This window comes from Rutidosis leptorrhynchoides, chromosome 2 (assembly GCF_046630445.1).
Source record: "Rutidosis leptorrhynchoides isolate AG116_Rl617_1_P2 chromosome 2, CSIRO_AGI_Rlap_v1, whole genome shotgun sequence".
NCBI lineage: Eukaryota > Viridiplantae > Streptophyta > Magnoliopsida > Asterales > Asteraceae > Rutidosis > Rutidosis leptorrhynchoides.
The window spans coordinates 26,887,113-26,900,681 of NC_092334.1; the positions used below are offsets into that span (position 1 = coordinate 26,887,113).

At 34.9% G+C, this 13,569-nt stretch overlaps 1 protein-coding gene across 1 annotated transcript; it reads left to right on the forward strand.

Moving 5' to 3' along the window:
* The first annotated feature begins 5,784 nt into the window (after nucleotides 1-5,784).
* LOC139887733 (protein GLUTAMINE DUMPER 5-like) lies at nucleotides 5,785-6,213 on the forward strand. The gene has a single exon (XM_071870795.1). The coding sequence runs from the start codon at nucleotides 5,785-5,787 to the stop codon at nucleotides 6,211-6,213; it is 429 nt and encodes a 142-aa protein (XP_071726896.1).
* The last annotated feature ends 7,356 nt before the right edge of the window (nucleotides 6,214-13,569 follow it).

The following is a 13,569-nucleotide window of genomic DNA, read 5'->3' on the forward strand; positions in this document are numbered from 1 at the left end:
AGCAAATACCACTACGAACAACTGTCACTACGACTAGCATGGAAACTCTACAATGATCATTATTACAACATATATACTAAGCATAGAAACTATAACAATATAACATAGTAGCACAACTTGCTACTCTATACAACACCCGGAGATAATCCCACTCACCGAATACCAGCAACAGAAGGAACTCAGAATTCTAATCTTACTGAGCCTTGTCTTCGTCTTTATCACCTGAGAATAGACATAACACAGTCAGTAATCATGTCTTGATAACAACCCGACAACAAGACAACAACACCAATACCAACACCTAATCACTTTACAACTGGTATGCCAACCGTACGAGTAACACCATCACACGCACGTTTGAGAACACTCAACCGTGAGGTTGACAACTCACTCGTACGTTTGGTCTATGACCAAACGTCCTACAGTGACTAATCTGATCCGTACGGTTCATCTCACGAGTGACCAGTGACTCGTGCGAGTTACGTCTCAACCGTACGTATCATCACAATCAAAGCATAAGTTCCCATCACCACTCACTAGCACAGTTCACCACACAGTTGACTATCTCAACCGTACGAGTGAATGCTCGCTCGTGCGAGTGATGAAGAACAGTAGCAGCAACTATTTAGACGGGTTTCAACCCAATATGCACAGCATCAAACATTAATACATACTCTAAATCAACTACAATCATGTATTCACAATATGATAAGTCTACATCATAAATTCAATCAATAACGACACTCACATGTGTGCAAAACAAGGCATACACCCTAAAACCCATTTTTCTGACCAAAATAAAGTTTGATATAGTTTCTTAAAAGTTTACCATTGAAAAGTATTCTTCAATACGATTCCAACGATATTTGATTCATCAAAAACGGAGTTACGGTTTGAAAGTTACGCCATTTTCAATTTTACCAAATGCTGACAAGTGCTCACTCGCACGGACGAGACCTCACTCGTGCGAGTGAGTCCTCAACCGCGTGGTTGAGCCTCAAACGCGTGGTCACTTATACGAGTGACCTGTCACTCGTGTGGGAGCTGAAGAACAGCTCCTGCACGCTGTTTTCGCATTTTTTGACCCCAAAACATGATTTTTGCTCAATCTGATCATGAAATCACTTCAAAAACATCATATAAACTATATATAAGCTATTTCTAACAACAATGAACACTTACAAACACAATTCATCAAGATTCAAGCATCAAAACTCACTTTTGCTCAAGAACACAAAAACCCAAATCAAGCAATGATTCAAGCATGCTAACCTGGTTTGATGATTACAAAGATGATATAAATCAGTTCCTAAAGCTCCACAAACCAATTTCAAGCTTGGATCAAGTTAGGGTTTTTGAGTGAAGAAGATTAGGTACGAGCTAGTTTTAGGAGAGTTCTAGAAATGAACTCATGAAGCAGATACATATACTTAAAAGGGTTTAAAACCCATACTCCACAACACACGGGTATTTATCAGTTATCTGATATCTTTCGTACTTCGTTAGGCGGCCCTAACGGAATCCAAATTAAACAAATGAACATGTTCTGTGACCCTTGTCACAAACTGGTCTTAACCAAATAATCAGATAATCAAAACATACTACTATTAAAACTACTTTTAATAACACTTAAGGGCAAAATAGTCTATTTCAGCTAGGCCCAAAACGCGGGTGTTACAACAACCTCGAAATCTACCACCTTTTCAACTTTTTGCTTTCTCGCTGGTACACTGACCTCCTCATAGCTATGAATATCACAAACCCCATCTTCTCATCCCAAGCACGCTCCCACTGTACGAGTAAGAAATAAAACCGTGGCTATCCGAGAAGAATCTGGTTTGTTCCACCGGTCAGTTGCAAATCTATTTGCCATTCGAGGGTATGTTTGCAGCATCCAAGTACCCTAGTGTTATACGCACTAATCTTGTGAGTACCAGAGACCCACGTTGCATAAACGTCTCCATAACTCCCATTAGCCGTCAAACTCCCACTAGCTCAGTACTTCCGTCGATTACCAAACTCCCACCGAGTTCCCGACACCCTCTAGAAAGCTCAAGTTTCAGGACTTACAAGATTATCCACTTCTACCATCACCTGAAGATTCCTAATTGGTCACCCATAAGAAACTACTCGCTTTGTTGAACAAACCATCATCCAAACCCAAGCCACAGTCGAACGCATCCTATCCGACAACTTCAAACCAATTTCTTCAGTGAGAGAAGCTCTAACCCTGCCCACATACTCCAAAATACTATGGAATATTCGACCAAGTACATTGGTCAACCCGTTCAATAATCTGATGTTGGACTTTGGTTTAAATTCCAACAAACCTCCCCTCAAACCCAAGTTCAACTCGGCATCCCTCCAATGATAGTCAAGATCCAACCTTCTTTAGTACCTGCTGCAACCTCGGAACACCACTTGAATGGGACCACATCAAGTCTACTTACGGTACAAGGCTCCAAGATCAACTCATCCACTGAGGGTGCACAACCGCGTGTGCCAACCAAGGGGTTAAGCCAGCCGTTGACATGCTGCAAATGTCACGTTGCGTTATCCACACATCCAGACTACAACTCACGAGTATCATACATTCACGATAACTCCCACTGTCAATTTTCAAATGAATGTCCCCCTGTTTATTACTTGGCCGCCCAAAAAACCAGAGAGAAACCAACTCCTGTGCACACAATTGCTTCTTCCCCATATCCCGATGTATGACTATGGTTTGTACCCAAAACAAACCTCCCCTCAAAACCCAAATCCATATGAGCCTCCCTTCCAACGATAGTTCGGACCCAATCCTTATCGCCGCCAAACGGAACTCCCAACTGTCTGTGTGCGGACCAGTGAGATTTCGATACAAGACTTCAGGATCAACCCAACGTTACCAAGGGAACGCACGCGCGCTGAGAGGTGCACCCACGACGCCGTCCATCACATCTGGAATATATTTGGCTGCTGTAACAAACCTACATCTCTGAAAATCCAGCCTTTATCGCCCGAAGATTCACAAAACAAATCGTCTCGCCACTCGCAACATCAAAACCGGAACTCTCTCTTAAAACTTCGGCAACTTAAAAAAATCGTATATCAAGATCCAACGGTCCGATCATCACCAAAATTTTACCACACTTCGATCATTACCTCTGAAACGTACAGTCCAAGTTTCAAGTCGATCCAACGGGTGACGAACCCTCTATGAATTTTCTCGTACAGCAGCTCTAAACCCGAATGACTGCAACTTCGAAAAAACATAACTCAAGATCTAACGGTCCGATCGCTGCCAAATTTTGACCACCACTAGATCTACGAGTCTAACATCTACAGAAAAATTTTCAAGGCGATCCGACGGTTAACGAGCCTGCAGAAAATTTTCTCCTCTAACAGCTCCAAAACAAAATAGGTTAAACCTGAACGGCAGCAGCTTCGAAAAATTATATCTCGAGATCTAACAGTTCGATCTTCCTCAATTTTTTACAGCTACTAGATCTATGACTCCAGCAATTTCGGAAAAAATTTCAATCCGATCCAATGGCTAACGAATCCGAAATAATTTTTCTTCTCCAGCTGCGCAGTGGAATCCGAATTTTGAAAAGTTCATCATTCCCTCGAGCGGGACCGCAAGGAATGATAACTTAGATCCGATACCCGGATCTTTCCGAAAAATCTCTTCTTTGTCTTCAGCAACAAATCTTCAATATCTAGACACACGTTGCAAGATTCACAACCCTGTCGTTTAATCTAACCTTGATGAACACCCGAATCATCAAACATATCGAATATCTTGCTTTCAAATCGGCATCGTGCCCGTCTTCGAACCTTGAAGCTCTGATACCACTTGTTAGGAATTCGGTAGGCCCTAACAAGACAGATAATTCATCAAACCACCAAACCCACAAACGACAAACGATTAATAAAGCTAGAACGATAAATAAAAACGATAAACGACACAGGGTATTTAAGGTGGTTATATCCCAACTCCAAATCACGGAGAATGGTTTACTCCACGGGCGCAAACCAGAGATTTTCTTCTATTATTTTCGTGCACACATTACAATGAGACTAGGGGTTACAATTTATAGGAAGGATTAAACTTGTTCACCATGTTAAACTTGTCATTCAAGTAAAAGACATTCCATATATCTATTACTTGCTCCATACTCCATTCCTACTAGAAGATTTAATTAAGGCAACAAGATCTCTACGACTTGTTCACCAAGTCAAGCTCCCTACAACTTGTTCACCAAGTCAAGTTCCCTACTACTTGTTCCTTTGATCAAATTCTTCACACCTTCAACATATTCGCCCTACCTAAATATCCTAAATAACATGATGAGAAAAAAGTTATACATTTATTCTGTATGATACCCATAGAAACAGAAATAAGCAGGTTGTCATCTTTTATTCGATTTGTGATACCATGTATACAAGTTGCGCGGTGAATTAAAGTTGAAGAATTTAACTAATTACTTGGATTCCAACTTTAAGTCTAGACAAATCAAATGATACGGGTACTTAAAATTCTTGAATTTATACGATAATAGCTTAAAATTATTCAAATCGAATCACTATATATGGGAATATATGCAAGCTATTGGATTGAGAATCAAGGGAGCAAGAGAAATAACAAAGGAGAGACCCTACCCTGTTAATACTCTTAATAGAGTAGTGATTTGTTCTCCTTGTTAGACTCTGTTTTGGCTAGGTTTGTGAATTTTATGTCTATCAGCGTGTTGTACTTGTTCTTTGGACCATTTAATATTATAAAGTTTTTTCACTATAAAAAAGTTTTATAGTCCTAATTATATATTCCATCCGTCTTAAATTATGGAGTACTCCGTATGTAATTTAAGAGAGTCATTTTTTCACTCTGGGTGGAAAAATGACTTGTCTTTATTCAAATATCGGGGAAAGGATTGTCTACATCTCACATCTCTAATATACTACGCATGTGATATTGAATTTTGTTGTTGTCGTTGTTGTTTTTTTTTTTTCAGCGAAAAAACGAAGAACTTGAATTAACAAATGAGTACTTCAACAAAAATTGAAGACCCATAAAACATACAACAAAAGATAACCGAGCCAAAACCTAACACAAAACAAATGAAGCTCGCACAAACAAACAAAAACAAGAAAAGAGGGTGATCAATCGAACGAAAAACGTCCGATTAACAACCGTCCATATCTCAATATCTCTAACACAAAGTCGAACTAAACAAGAACCAAATCAAGTATCCTTAATGTTGTTGTTGTTGTAGTATGAGATTAATAAATAGTGACACTAATGACAGTGTGGCTATCATTTCACCCACATTTAGATTTAAAATTGTGTTTTTCCATTTTTGATTTGAGCCATTAATAAAATTTACTATCTTGGCTTTTAAAAAATAGTTTTTTGAATCGATCTGTGATTGCCATAAAAAGAAAAAGGAGTCCTTCAAGTGGTTGGACCAGTTGACTTTTATCACTACTCACGAGAAGTCTCTCCTTTTGTAGTTGCACATCAAATTTCACACTCACGGAATACTCATGGGAGCCTACTGCTCATATATTCTAAAAAAATATTGAACGTTTTAATTAAATTATAAAATATATTTATTTAAAAAGGCTAAATATTCCCCAAAGTAACAAATACATATATTCTATGAATTGAATATCATCACACTTCTAATACATCACTTCCTATATACATTTCCCTCTATATAAATAATAAATATCACCTCTAACCATAACAGTTTTTCATATCCAAAACATTTTCAAAAACAAAAATACAACCACCATATGGCACCTGAATTAGCTTCACCAAAAGGTTCATCATCACCAGCTACAGCAAGTCAACAATCACCATGGCACTCACCGGTACCATACCTCTTCGGAGGTCTTGCTGCCCTTTTGGTTCTCATCGTTTTCGCTCTCTTAATCCTTGCTTGCTCTTACTTCAAGCTATACAATGAAACCGAAACCCGTGAAGATGTTAACAGAGACCTCGAGTCCGGGAATCACGCCAAAATGGACAACCACAAGCAGCCTCCGGTCGTTTATGAAGAGAAGTATCTCGTGATCATGGCTGGACAAGCAACACCAACGTTTTTGGCAACCCCGGTTTCAAGTAAAGTGATCTCTAATGGTGATATGACGGAAAAGTCATCGAAACCGGAGCTAGAAGTGATAGAAGAGAACGAGAAAAATGGGTTTCGCGAGAATTCGTAAACGATCTATCTAGCTAGCTTGTTTGTCTTTTTTAATTTTGTAGTTGCTAATCTTTTTTTTTAATGTAATTACACCAAATGTACATACAATTACTAGGATATGATGTGTAATGACATTAGAATTCAGACTACATATATTTGAATCTACAAAATTGGTTGGCATATAAAAGCTAGCATACATATAATGATCACACAAATACCAATTAGACTACATATATTTGAACTAAGGGTGTGTACCTCTTAATTGAATGGTTCAGTGTTGAATGCTGAACCATTCAGCATTCAGTGCGTTTATTTCTGACATCTGAATAACAGATGATGCTGAATGGTTCTGATATTCAGTGCTGGACCATTCAGAGCTGAGATAGTCTCTTAACCATTAAGCACATAAATTTTATGTAATATCCTTTTTAAATTATATGAGAAACACCTATTAAATAACTATATTCTAGTTATTATTCATATAAAGGTTAATAAGGTAATTTTACATCATTAACATTGCTTATTTAAAATGATTATCAAACAGCTTATTGTTATTCAGAACAAAACTCATTCAGAACCTTTGAATCATTTATATAATGGATCATTCAGCGCTTAATCGTTTAGTTTTATCAAACGCACCCTAAAAAGGTGCCCGGGCTAATCTTTTTTTTTTTTTTTTGAAAGGCAAACTCACACTCCCACTTCACGAATTAATCACGAAATATATAGACAAATTGTCCCAAACAGGACTTGAACCCACAACCTATTGGTTGGAAGGGCCACATCGATACGGCTGGACCAATGGCCCTTTGGTTCCCGGCCAATCTCTAATTTATGGATTACTCAAAAAATTAATATATAATACCACTAACATGAGTTTTTTTTAGCTTATTTACGTGATAAATTTATGAGTTAATAAATAAACTTAGTAAGCCTTAATTTAAGTAACCATTCAGGTTTGTCTGAATGGCCACCGAGTTACCCAATGAAACACACCACCTGGCTATGACAAATTGTTCAAAAAGGGAGTGTGACTAGAGGGTGCGCATAATGCGCAATTCACCCGGTACCAGGTCTCGCGCTCGGGGGGCTTGATTACCCGAGGTTTTACCTTCTATGAGGAAGTCAATGTGCTCGTTCATAGGAAGGGTTTCCTCGATTACCCAAAAAAAGCCTTAATTTAAGTGTAAAATTACATTAGATATTTAAAATTATCATTTATATTTATATTAATTAATGTATAATTATAAAGTAAATTAAAAAGTACACCTTACTATTTATATTTATATATGTCTTAAAATAAATGTCTTTTACTAATAAATAACCGAAAAAATTATGTCGTTGGCCTGTGGTTTGTTCATATTTACATCATAACACCTAAACTTTTATTTTTGCGTAGTTAGTACCTCAGTTTTGTTTAATTATCGTGGTTGACACCTCAACCTAACTACAGTCAAATCTAAGGGTTAACCCTTCACATGTGCAATGCATGTGAGGGCAAATTCGTCCTTTTCTATTAAATTTTGCTATGATGAAGAAACTATTGAAGAACTTAATGCTAAAAGAAGAAAAGGAAAAAGGATGTATTTACCTAACAGACTGTAGTTTTCCCTATATACTAAACCACAAACTCACTACGACACCCTCTTACCTACCAGATGGTTTACCTCCTTCACTTCATCCCTACCACCCAACATCTACGCTAGTTATTAAATATCTTCTTTTAATAGACGGTCGCTGCACTCGATCTTTGCCTATCGCAATGTTTGTTTGCCTGAATTTACGCTTTGGCGCTATGCTTTTCCCAATCACGCTTGCTTCCACCATGGTCAAATGTACCAAAATCTTAACAAATTGAAACAAATTTTACAACCTTCCCTGTAGATGCAGATAAAAGGCTACCGACGCCTCCTGTCAATGGCTGCCGGCGCACCACCTTCTCCATCCTCCTCCGTTTTACTCACCGGAATTCTAAATTACGGCGATCGAACTCCAGATCTGGTTCGGTTGATTTTAAGTTTGCCTAGTGGTAGTGGCTGGTAAGCGAGATAAAAAAAGGTTAGATCTGAGCTACTATTTGAAAATGGGTGATGAAATTAGTAATGAAATTTCTACTTGAATTTGACAAAATTTGTATTTGTCGGGACCAGATCATATATGAATTTTGGTTATGAGGGCAATGAGTTTTAGAAGATGCATTTTGACGTGAACATCAGTTATGATTTCGTATAAATTTTGATTTTCATTCATTTGGATATGATTTGAGGTTTATGATGTGGTTTTCTGATTTCATGTTTTTGGATTTGAGTTACATGATTAGATTCATTATAGGAAAAAGAAACAATTTGTAGGTTGTCTTTTTAAGGCAGTTTTTTTTTTTTTTTTTTTGGCAAAATAACGATAACATTAGAACGGATCCGAAGATCAACTAGTACAACCGTTACAAAAGAATCCAACGAGCCCTAGTCTAACAAAAATAAAATAAGGCAGCTTTCTGGTAAATTCATATATTCAAATAGTTAATGGTAAAAAAGAAATAATATAATGTGGGAAATGAAGAATGTCAAACAATGTCTGTAATGTATTCTACTACGCATGTTAGTAGCCAAAATTCCAAAACGTGGCTAATACTACCCGTTTAGTTATATCTTAAAATTGTCGATTAATATAGGTGAACAGAAGAAGATACGTTAATATTTATTCATCCGTATTTGTGTTGGTATTGTTAAGTGGGAAGATAAAAAGCTGAAAGAATCATTAGTTTTAACAATACTTTTTAAACTAAAGACGGTAGAAAAGGATGAATTTGCCCTCACATACATTGTACATGTGAGGGGTTAACCCTTAGATTTTGACCGCAGTTAGGTTGAGGTGCCAACCACGATAGTTAACCAAACTTGAGCTACCAACTACGCAAAAAATAAAGTGTAGGTGTTATGATCTAAATGTGAACGAACCACATGTACAAATGGCATATGAAATTTAAAAGGGAACCGTTATGAAATTTAATTATACTAACTTATCAAATAAAGGGTAATATAGACAATTTACCAATAAATCATAAATTGAAAAAAAAAAAAAATAGTTGGGGAAATTCTTTTCGGGACGGACGGGTAGTTGTATAATAAGTGTTGTGGTTCAACATACATATTTTTTTTCATTTAACGTCATTTATTATAAATAGATTATGAATAAATGTGTTGAATGTTAAATGGTTCATTAATAATTTTTCGAGTATCTTTTTCTTATGTTGAATATATCTACTGAAATTGATGTTATATGGATACGATATCTAATCTAATATATTCTCATATCTACCTAGCATAATTTTTCCTCTGCCTATTATATATTTCATATATCCTTAGAATTAATTAAATTAAATTTTAATATTAATTTAGAGAGGAGGTTGATTAACGCTTCCGCAAATAGTACGTATTAGTGTATTGTAGATAAGAATCTTATTAACCCCACCCATTTGCAAACTAAAAATAGTACAGTAATTAGAAAAAATTAAGTGGTTAGCAGCATATATGCAGCCATACACCCTATCCTTTATTATTATTATTATTATTATTATTATTATTATTATTATTATTATTATTATTATTATTATTATTATTATTATTATTATTATTATTATAAACTTAAAAGTTTTAAAACTTACAAAAAATTAGTGGGAAGCCTAGAGACAATCTGGGCCCCCACACTGTGATGACCCGTCCTAATCCACCTGGACGAATACATCAACATCTGGTCCCATTGCGAGGTATTTGACCTCTATGTGATACGTTTTGTAACATTGCATTCGTTTTAAAAGGTAATTCATAAAGGAATATATAAATTCCAGGTTTTTAACATCTGATGATTCCTACGTATAGACAATCACCATTTAAATGGTTTACAATAATACATTTGTTGACAATACAGTCAAAATAAGGTACATGGTAATGGTTTGGTGAATGCAAATTTCTTGTATATAGCATGTATGACTCCAAGCACATAACTTGTATTACGTATCAGCAAACAGCGGAAGACTTCTAGAAACCTGAGAATAAACATGCTTCAAGTGTCAACACAAAGGTTTGTGAGTTCATAGTTTTAATATTACACATAATCCGTATATCAATGTGGATTACAAAAGTTCAGTTGTTTCATTCAAAACGTTTATCAATATGTTTTAAATAAAAGGTGGACCACAAGATTTCAGTTGTTTCATCCGAAACGTTTATCAATCGGTTCTACAAAGTTGAGCACCCTGGTAACTAAACTTTAATGTTTATATAATTTGTACCCTTTGTATAATCATCTTAATAATACACGCAAACCAACGTGTACGCTTCTCAAATAGCATACGTCCGTTAAAAGGCTAGTGCTCTAGCTCGGACGGGGTTATCAAGCCCTATGGATCCATATACAACTACTCGCGCCCACCAGTTCTTATAACCGGCAGTTACTAGTTACCAAAGCTAAGGGATTTTCGGTTCAAACTCGGTGTAGAATTTAGTATGTACTTGTATCCATTACGTTTAAAATAAAGTGCATGTATTCTCAGCCCAAAAATATAGATTGCAAAAGCAATTAAAAAGGGAGCAAATGAAACTCACTCAAATCCGTTTTAGTTTTTGTATTCATTTTATAAAACAGCGCATGTATTCTCAGCCCAAAAATATGTATAAAAAGGGATCAATGAACTCACTCAAATCCGTTTTAGTTTTTGTATTCATTTTATAAAACAGCGCATGTATTCTCAGCCCAAAAATATGTATAAAAAGGGATCAATGAACTCACTGTTTTATATTGATATACAATATTGCAGGAAAGCACGTAGACGCATCGGAGATGATAAACACGAGGTCTGATTCACAAAAATACTCCCGAACATTACCCATAACCTCCTTGGTAATAACCCATATTTTTCTTAGCTCTAGCTCGCTCGGAAACTCGTTTTGAAAATTACTTGGACAGCACTCCGTCGTAATATTTTATGTACATTATTATTTTTGTATCGCAAAAATAATAAAACTAATAATAAAAATAATAAGATTAATAATAATCTTATTAATAATAATAATAATAATAATAATAATAATAATAATAATAATAATAATAATAATAATAATAATAATAATAAATAATATTACGGAGTATATCTATATTTGTATATGTGTGAGTGAAAATATAGCCAGAAACTCGATCAATTTATAGAACTTTTTCTGAAAAAGCACCACATGCGATCGCATGGGATTTGTGCTTCAAGGCCATGCGATCGCATGGCACCCTGGGACAGCTCACAAATTTTTAATTTCTTGTTTGTCGACATAATTTTATATTATATATAATAATATAATATATTTAATTTATATAATTAATTATATATTATATTAAATTCACGTGCATAGTTAACTTGTAATTTTTGTTCTGATAAGTCGTATGTCGTCACTCGACTTATGTCCCGATTCCGGTTTTTCGAACGTGGTTTCGTACACTGAGAAAACTAGCATTTTACGTTTTACCGCCTATACCTTTGTCAATAATTAGGCTTATTCTTCACTAAATTATATTCTATGAAATATAACTTATACATTTAAGTATCGTGGTCATTTGCTTTTATAAATCATCGTCTCACTATTTGTTAAAATACATTTTAAAATAGTGTTTTACTGTAGCAATTTACTGTAGCAAAGTCAATTTCACTGTAGCAAATAGTGATTTTCGAAAACACTGTAGCATTTTGAGTAATGTGGCAAATTGAAAACACTGTAGCAAATTAGTGTTTTACTGGTTCATCTTAAACGCTTTAGTTAACTTATCTAAATATCAATCGAATCAATAAACGAATGTTACTATCGTTTACTAAATAACTTGAAATCATATATATTCAAATAGATATATAAACCAATAAGTTTAATGTACGGTATCATGCAATTAAAACTTTGTTACGTTTTCAAGTTATAGTATATATATGTATCTATTTACATATAATAGTTCGCGAATCGTTGAGAACAATCGAAGAGTATTTGAATAGTTTAAAATTTTGAGATTCAACTTCATAGACTTTGCTTATCGTGTCGGAAATGTTAATCATACAAAGATTAAGTTCAAATTTGGTCAGAAATTTCCGGGTCATCACACACACCTCTAGCAATAGCAAAACCTATCATAGTAAAAATATGAGCAGCAGCACCGGCACCAATATCTTGCGCCATCGAACTCTTCTGAACCCGCTTTAGCAAAGAAACAGCCTCCTTCTCTAATTCCCCAAGGGAAGAAAATGAGAAATGAATGAAACCATAACCAATCGCCTGACAACTAGATTCGTACTTGACCCGCTTCCGACGAGCCGCATCAATCACAGCACGTCCAGGGACAAAGTCAGAAAGCTCAGACCGTGTCAAAGGAGAAGACCCAGTCAAGTCGACACAATCAGTTTATTATTATTATTATTATTATTATTATTATTATTATTATTATTATTATTATTATTATTATTATTATTATTATTATTTTTATTTTTTTATTTTTTTGGAAAGGATGTTTTTTTTTTTTTGGTTAGCAGCATATATGCAGCCATACACCCTATCCTTTATTGATTGGAAAGGATGTTGTGCTTTTTAAGATCAGGTACCAGAATCCTATCAAAAAAATATCACGTACCAGAAAGTTTGATAGAATGCTGATGAAATCAAACAACTTGAAATTAAAAACTGATTATTTTTATTGGAATTGGAACAATTCAATTTTCCTTTAAATTTATGATTTATTTATGATGCAAGCAAACATACCTTTTTCTTTTTGAGTAACAAATTATGATGCTTGCTTTTCCTCAAGAGTGGTGGTATACACAACATCAACCATTTTTATTTTTTATTTTCTTTGCCAATTTTATTATCATGGTGGGTTACGATCTTCATTACTAAATTCGATATTATCGGGTAAGCAAATTTAATTATATCCGGTGTATATAGAGGGATGAATGATTTTTTTTTTTTTTTTTTTTTTTTTTTTTTTTTTTTTTTTACTATGGGTAGAAACTCGATTTTCTCTACTTGACGGTGAAAATTTAACTTTAACTTCTTTTATTAATCTAGGGTAGATAGATGAATATATTTTACCTTTCTCAAATGTTACACTCATTAAATTGAGTATTGTTGTATATAATATCAATTATTTTTTGATGGGGATTAACAAATAATATCATAATAACATAGATAGATGTAGGTATAGCAAATTCTATATAGTTATTCTGAACTCACATATAAGCACATTAAAAACAATTTGATTGACAAGGGCGACTAACATACTGGCCGCCTTATGGTGGCTTACCCTAATTATATTTTCAAAGTAAAATATTTACTTTGATTACTACTTCCTCCGT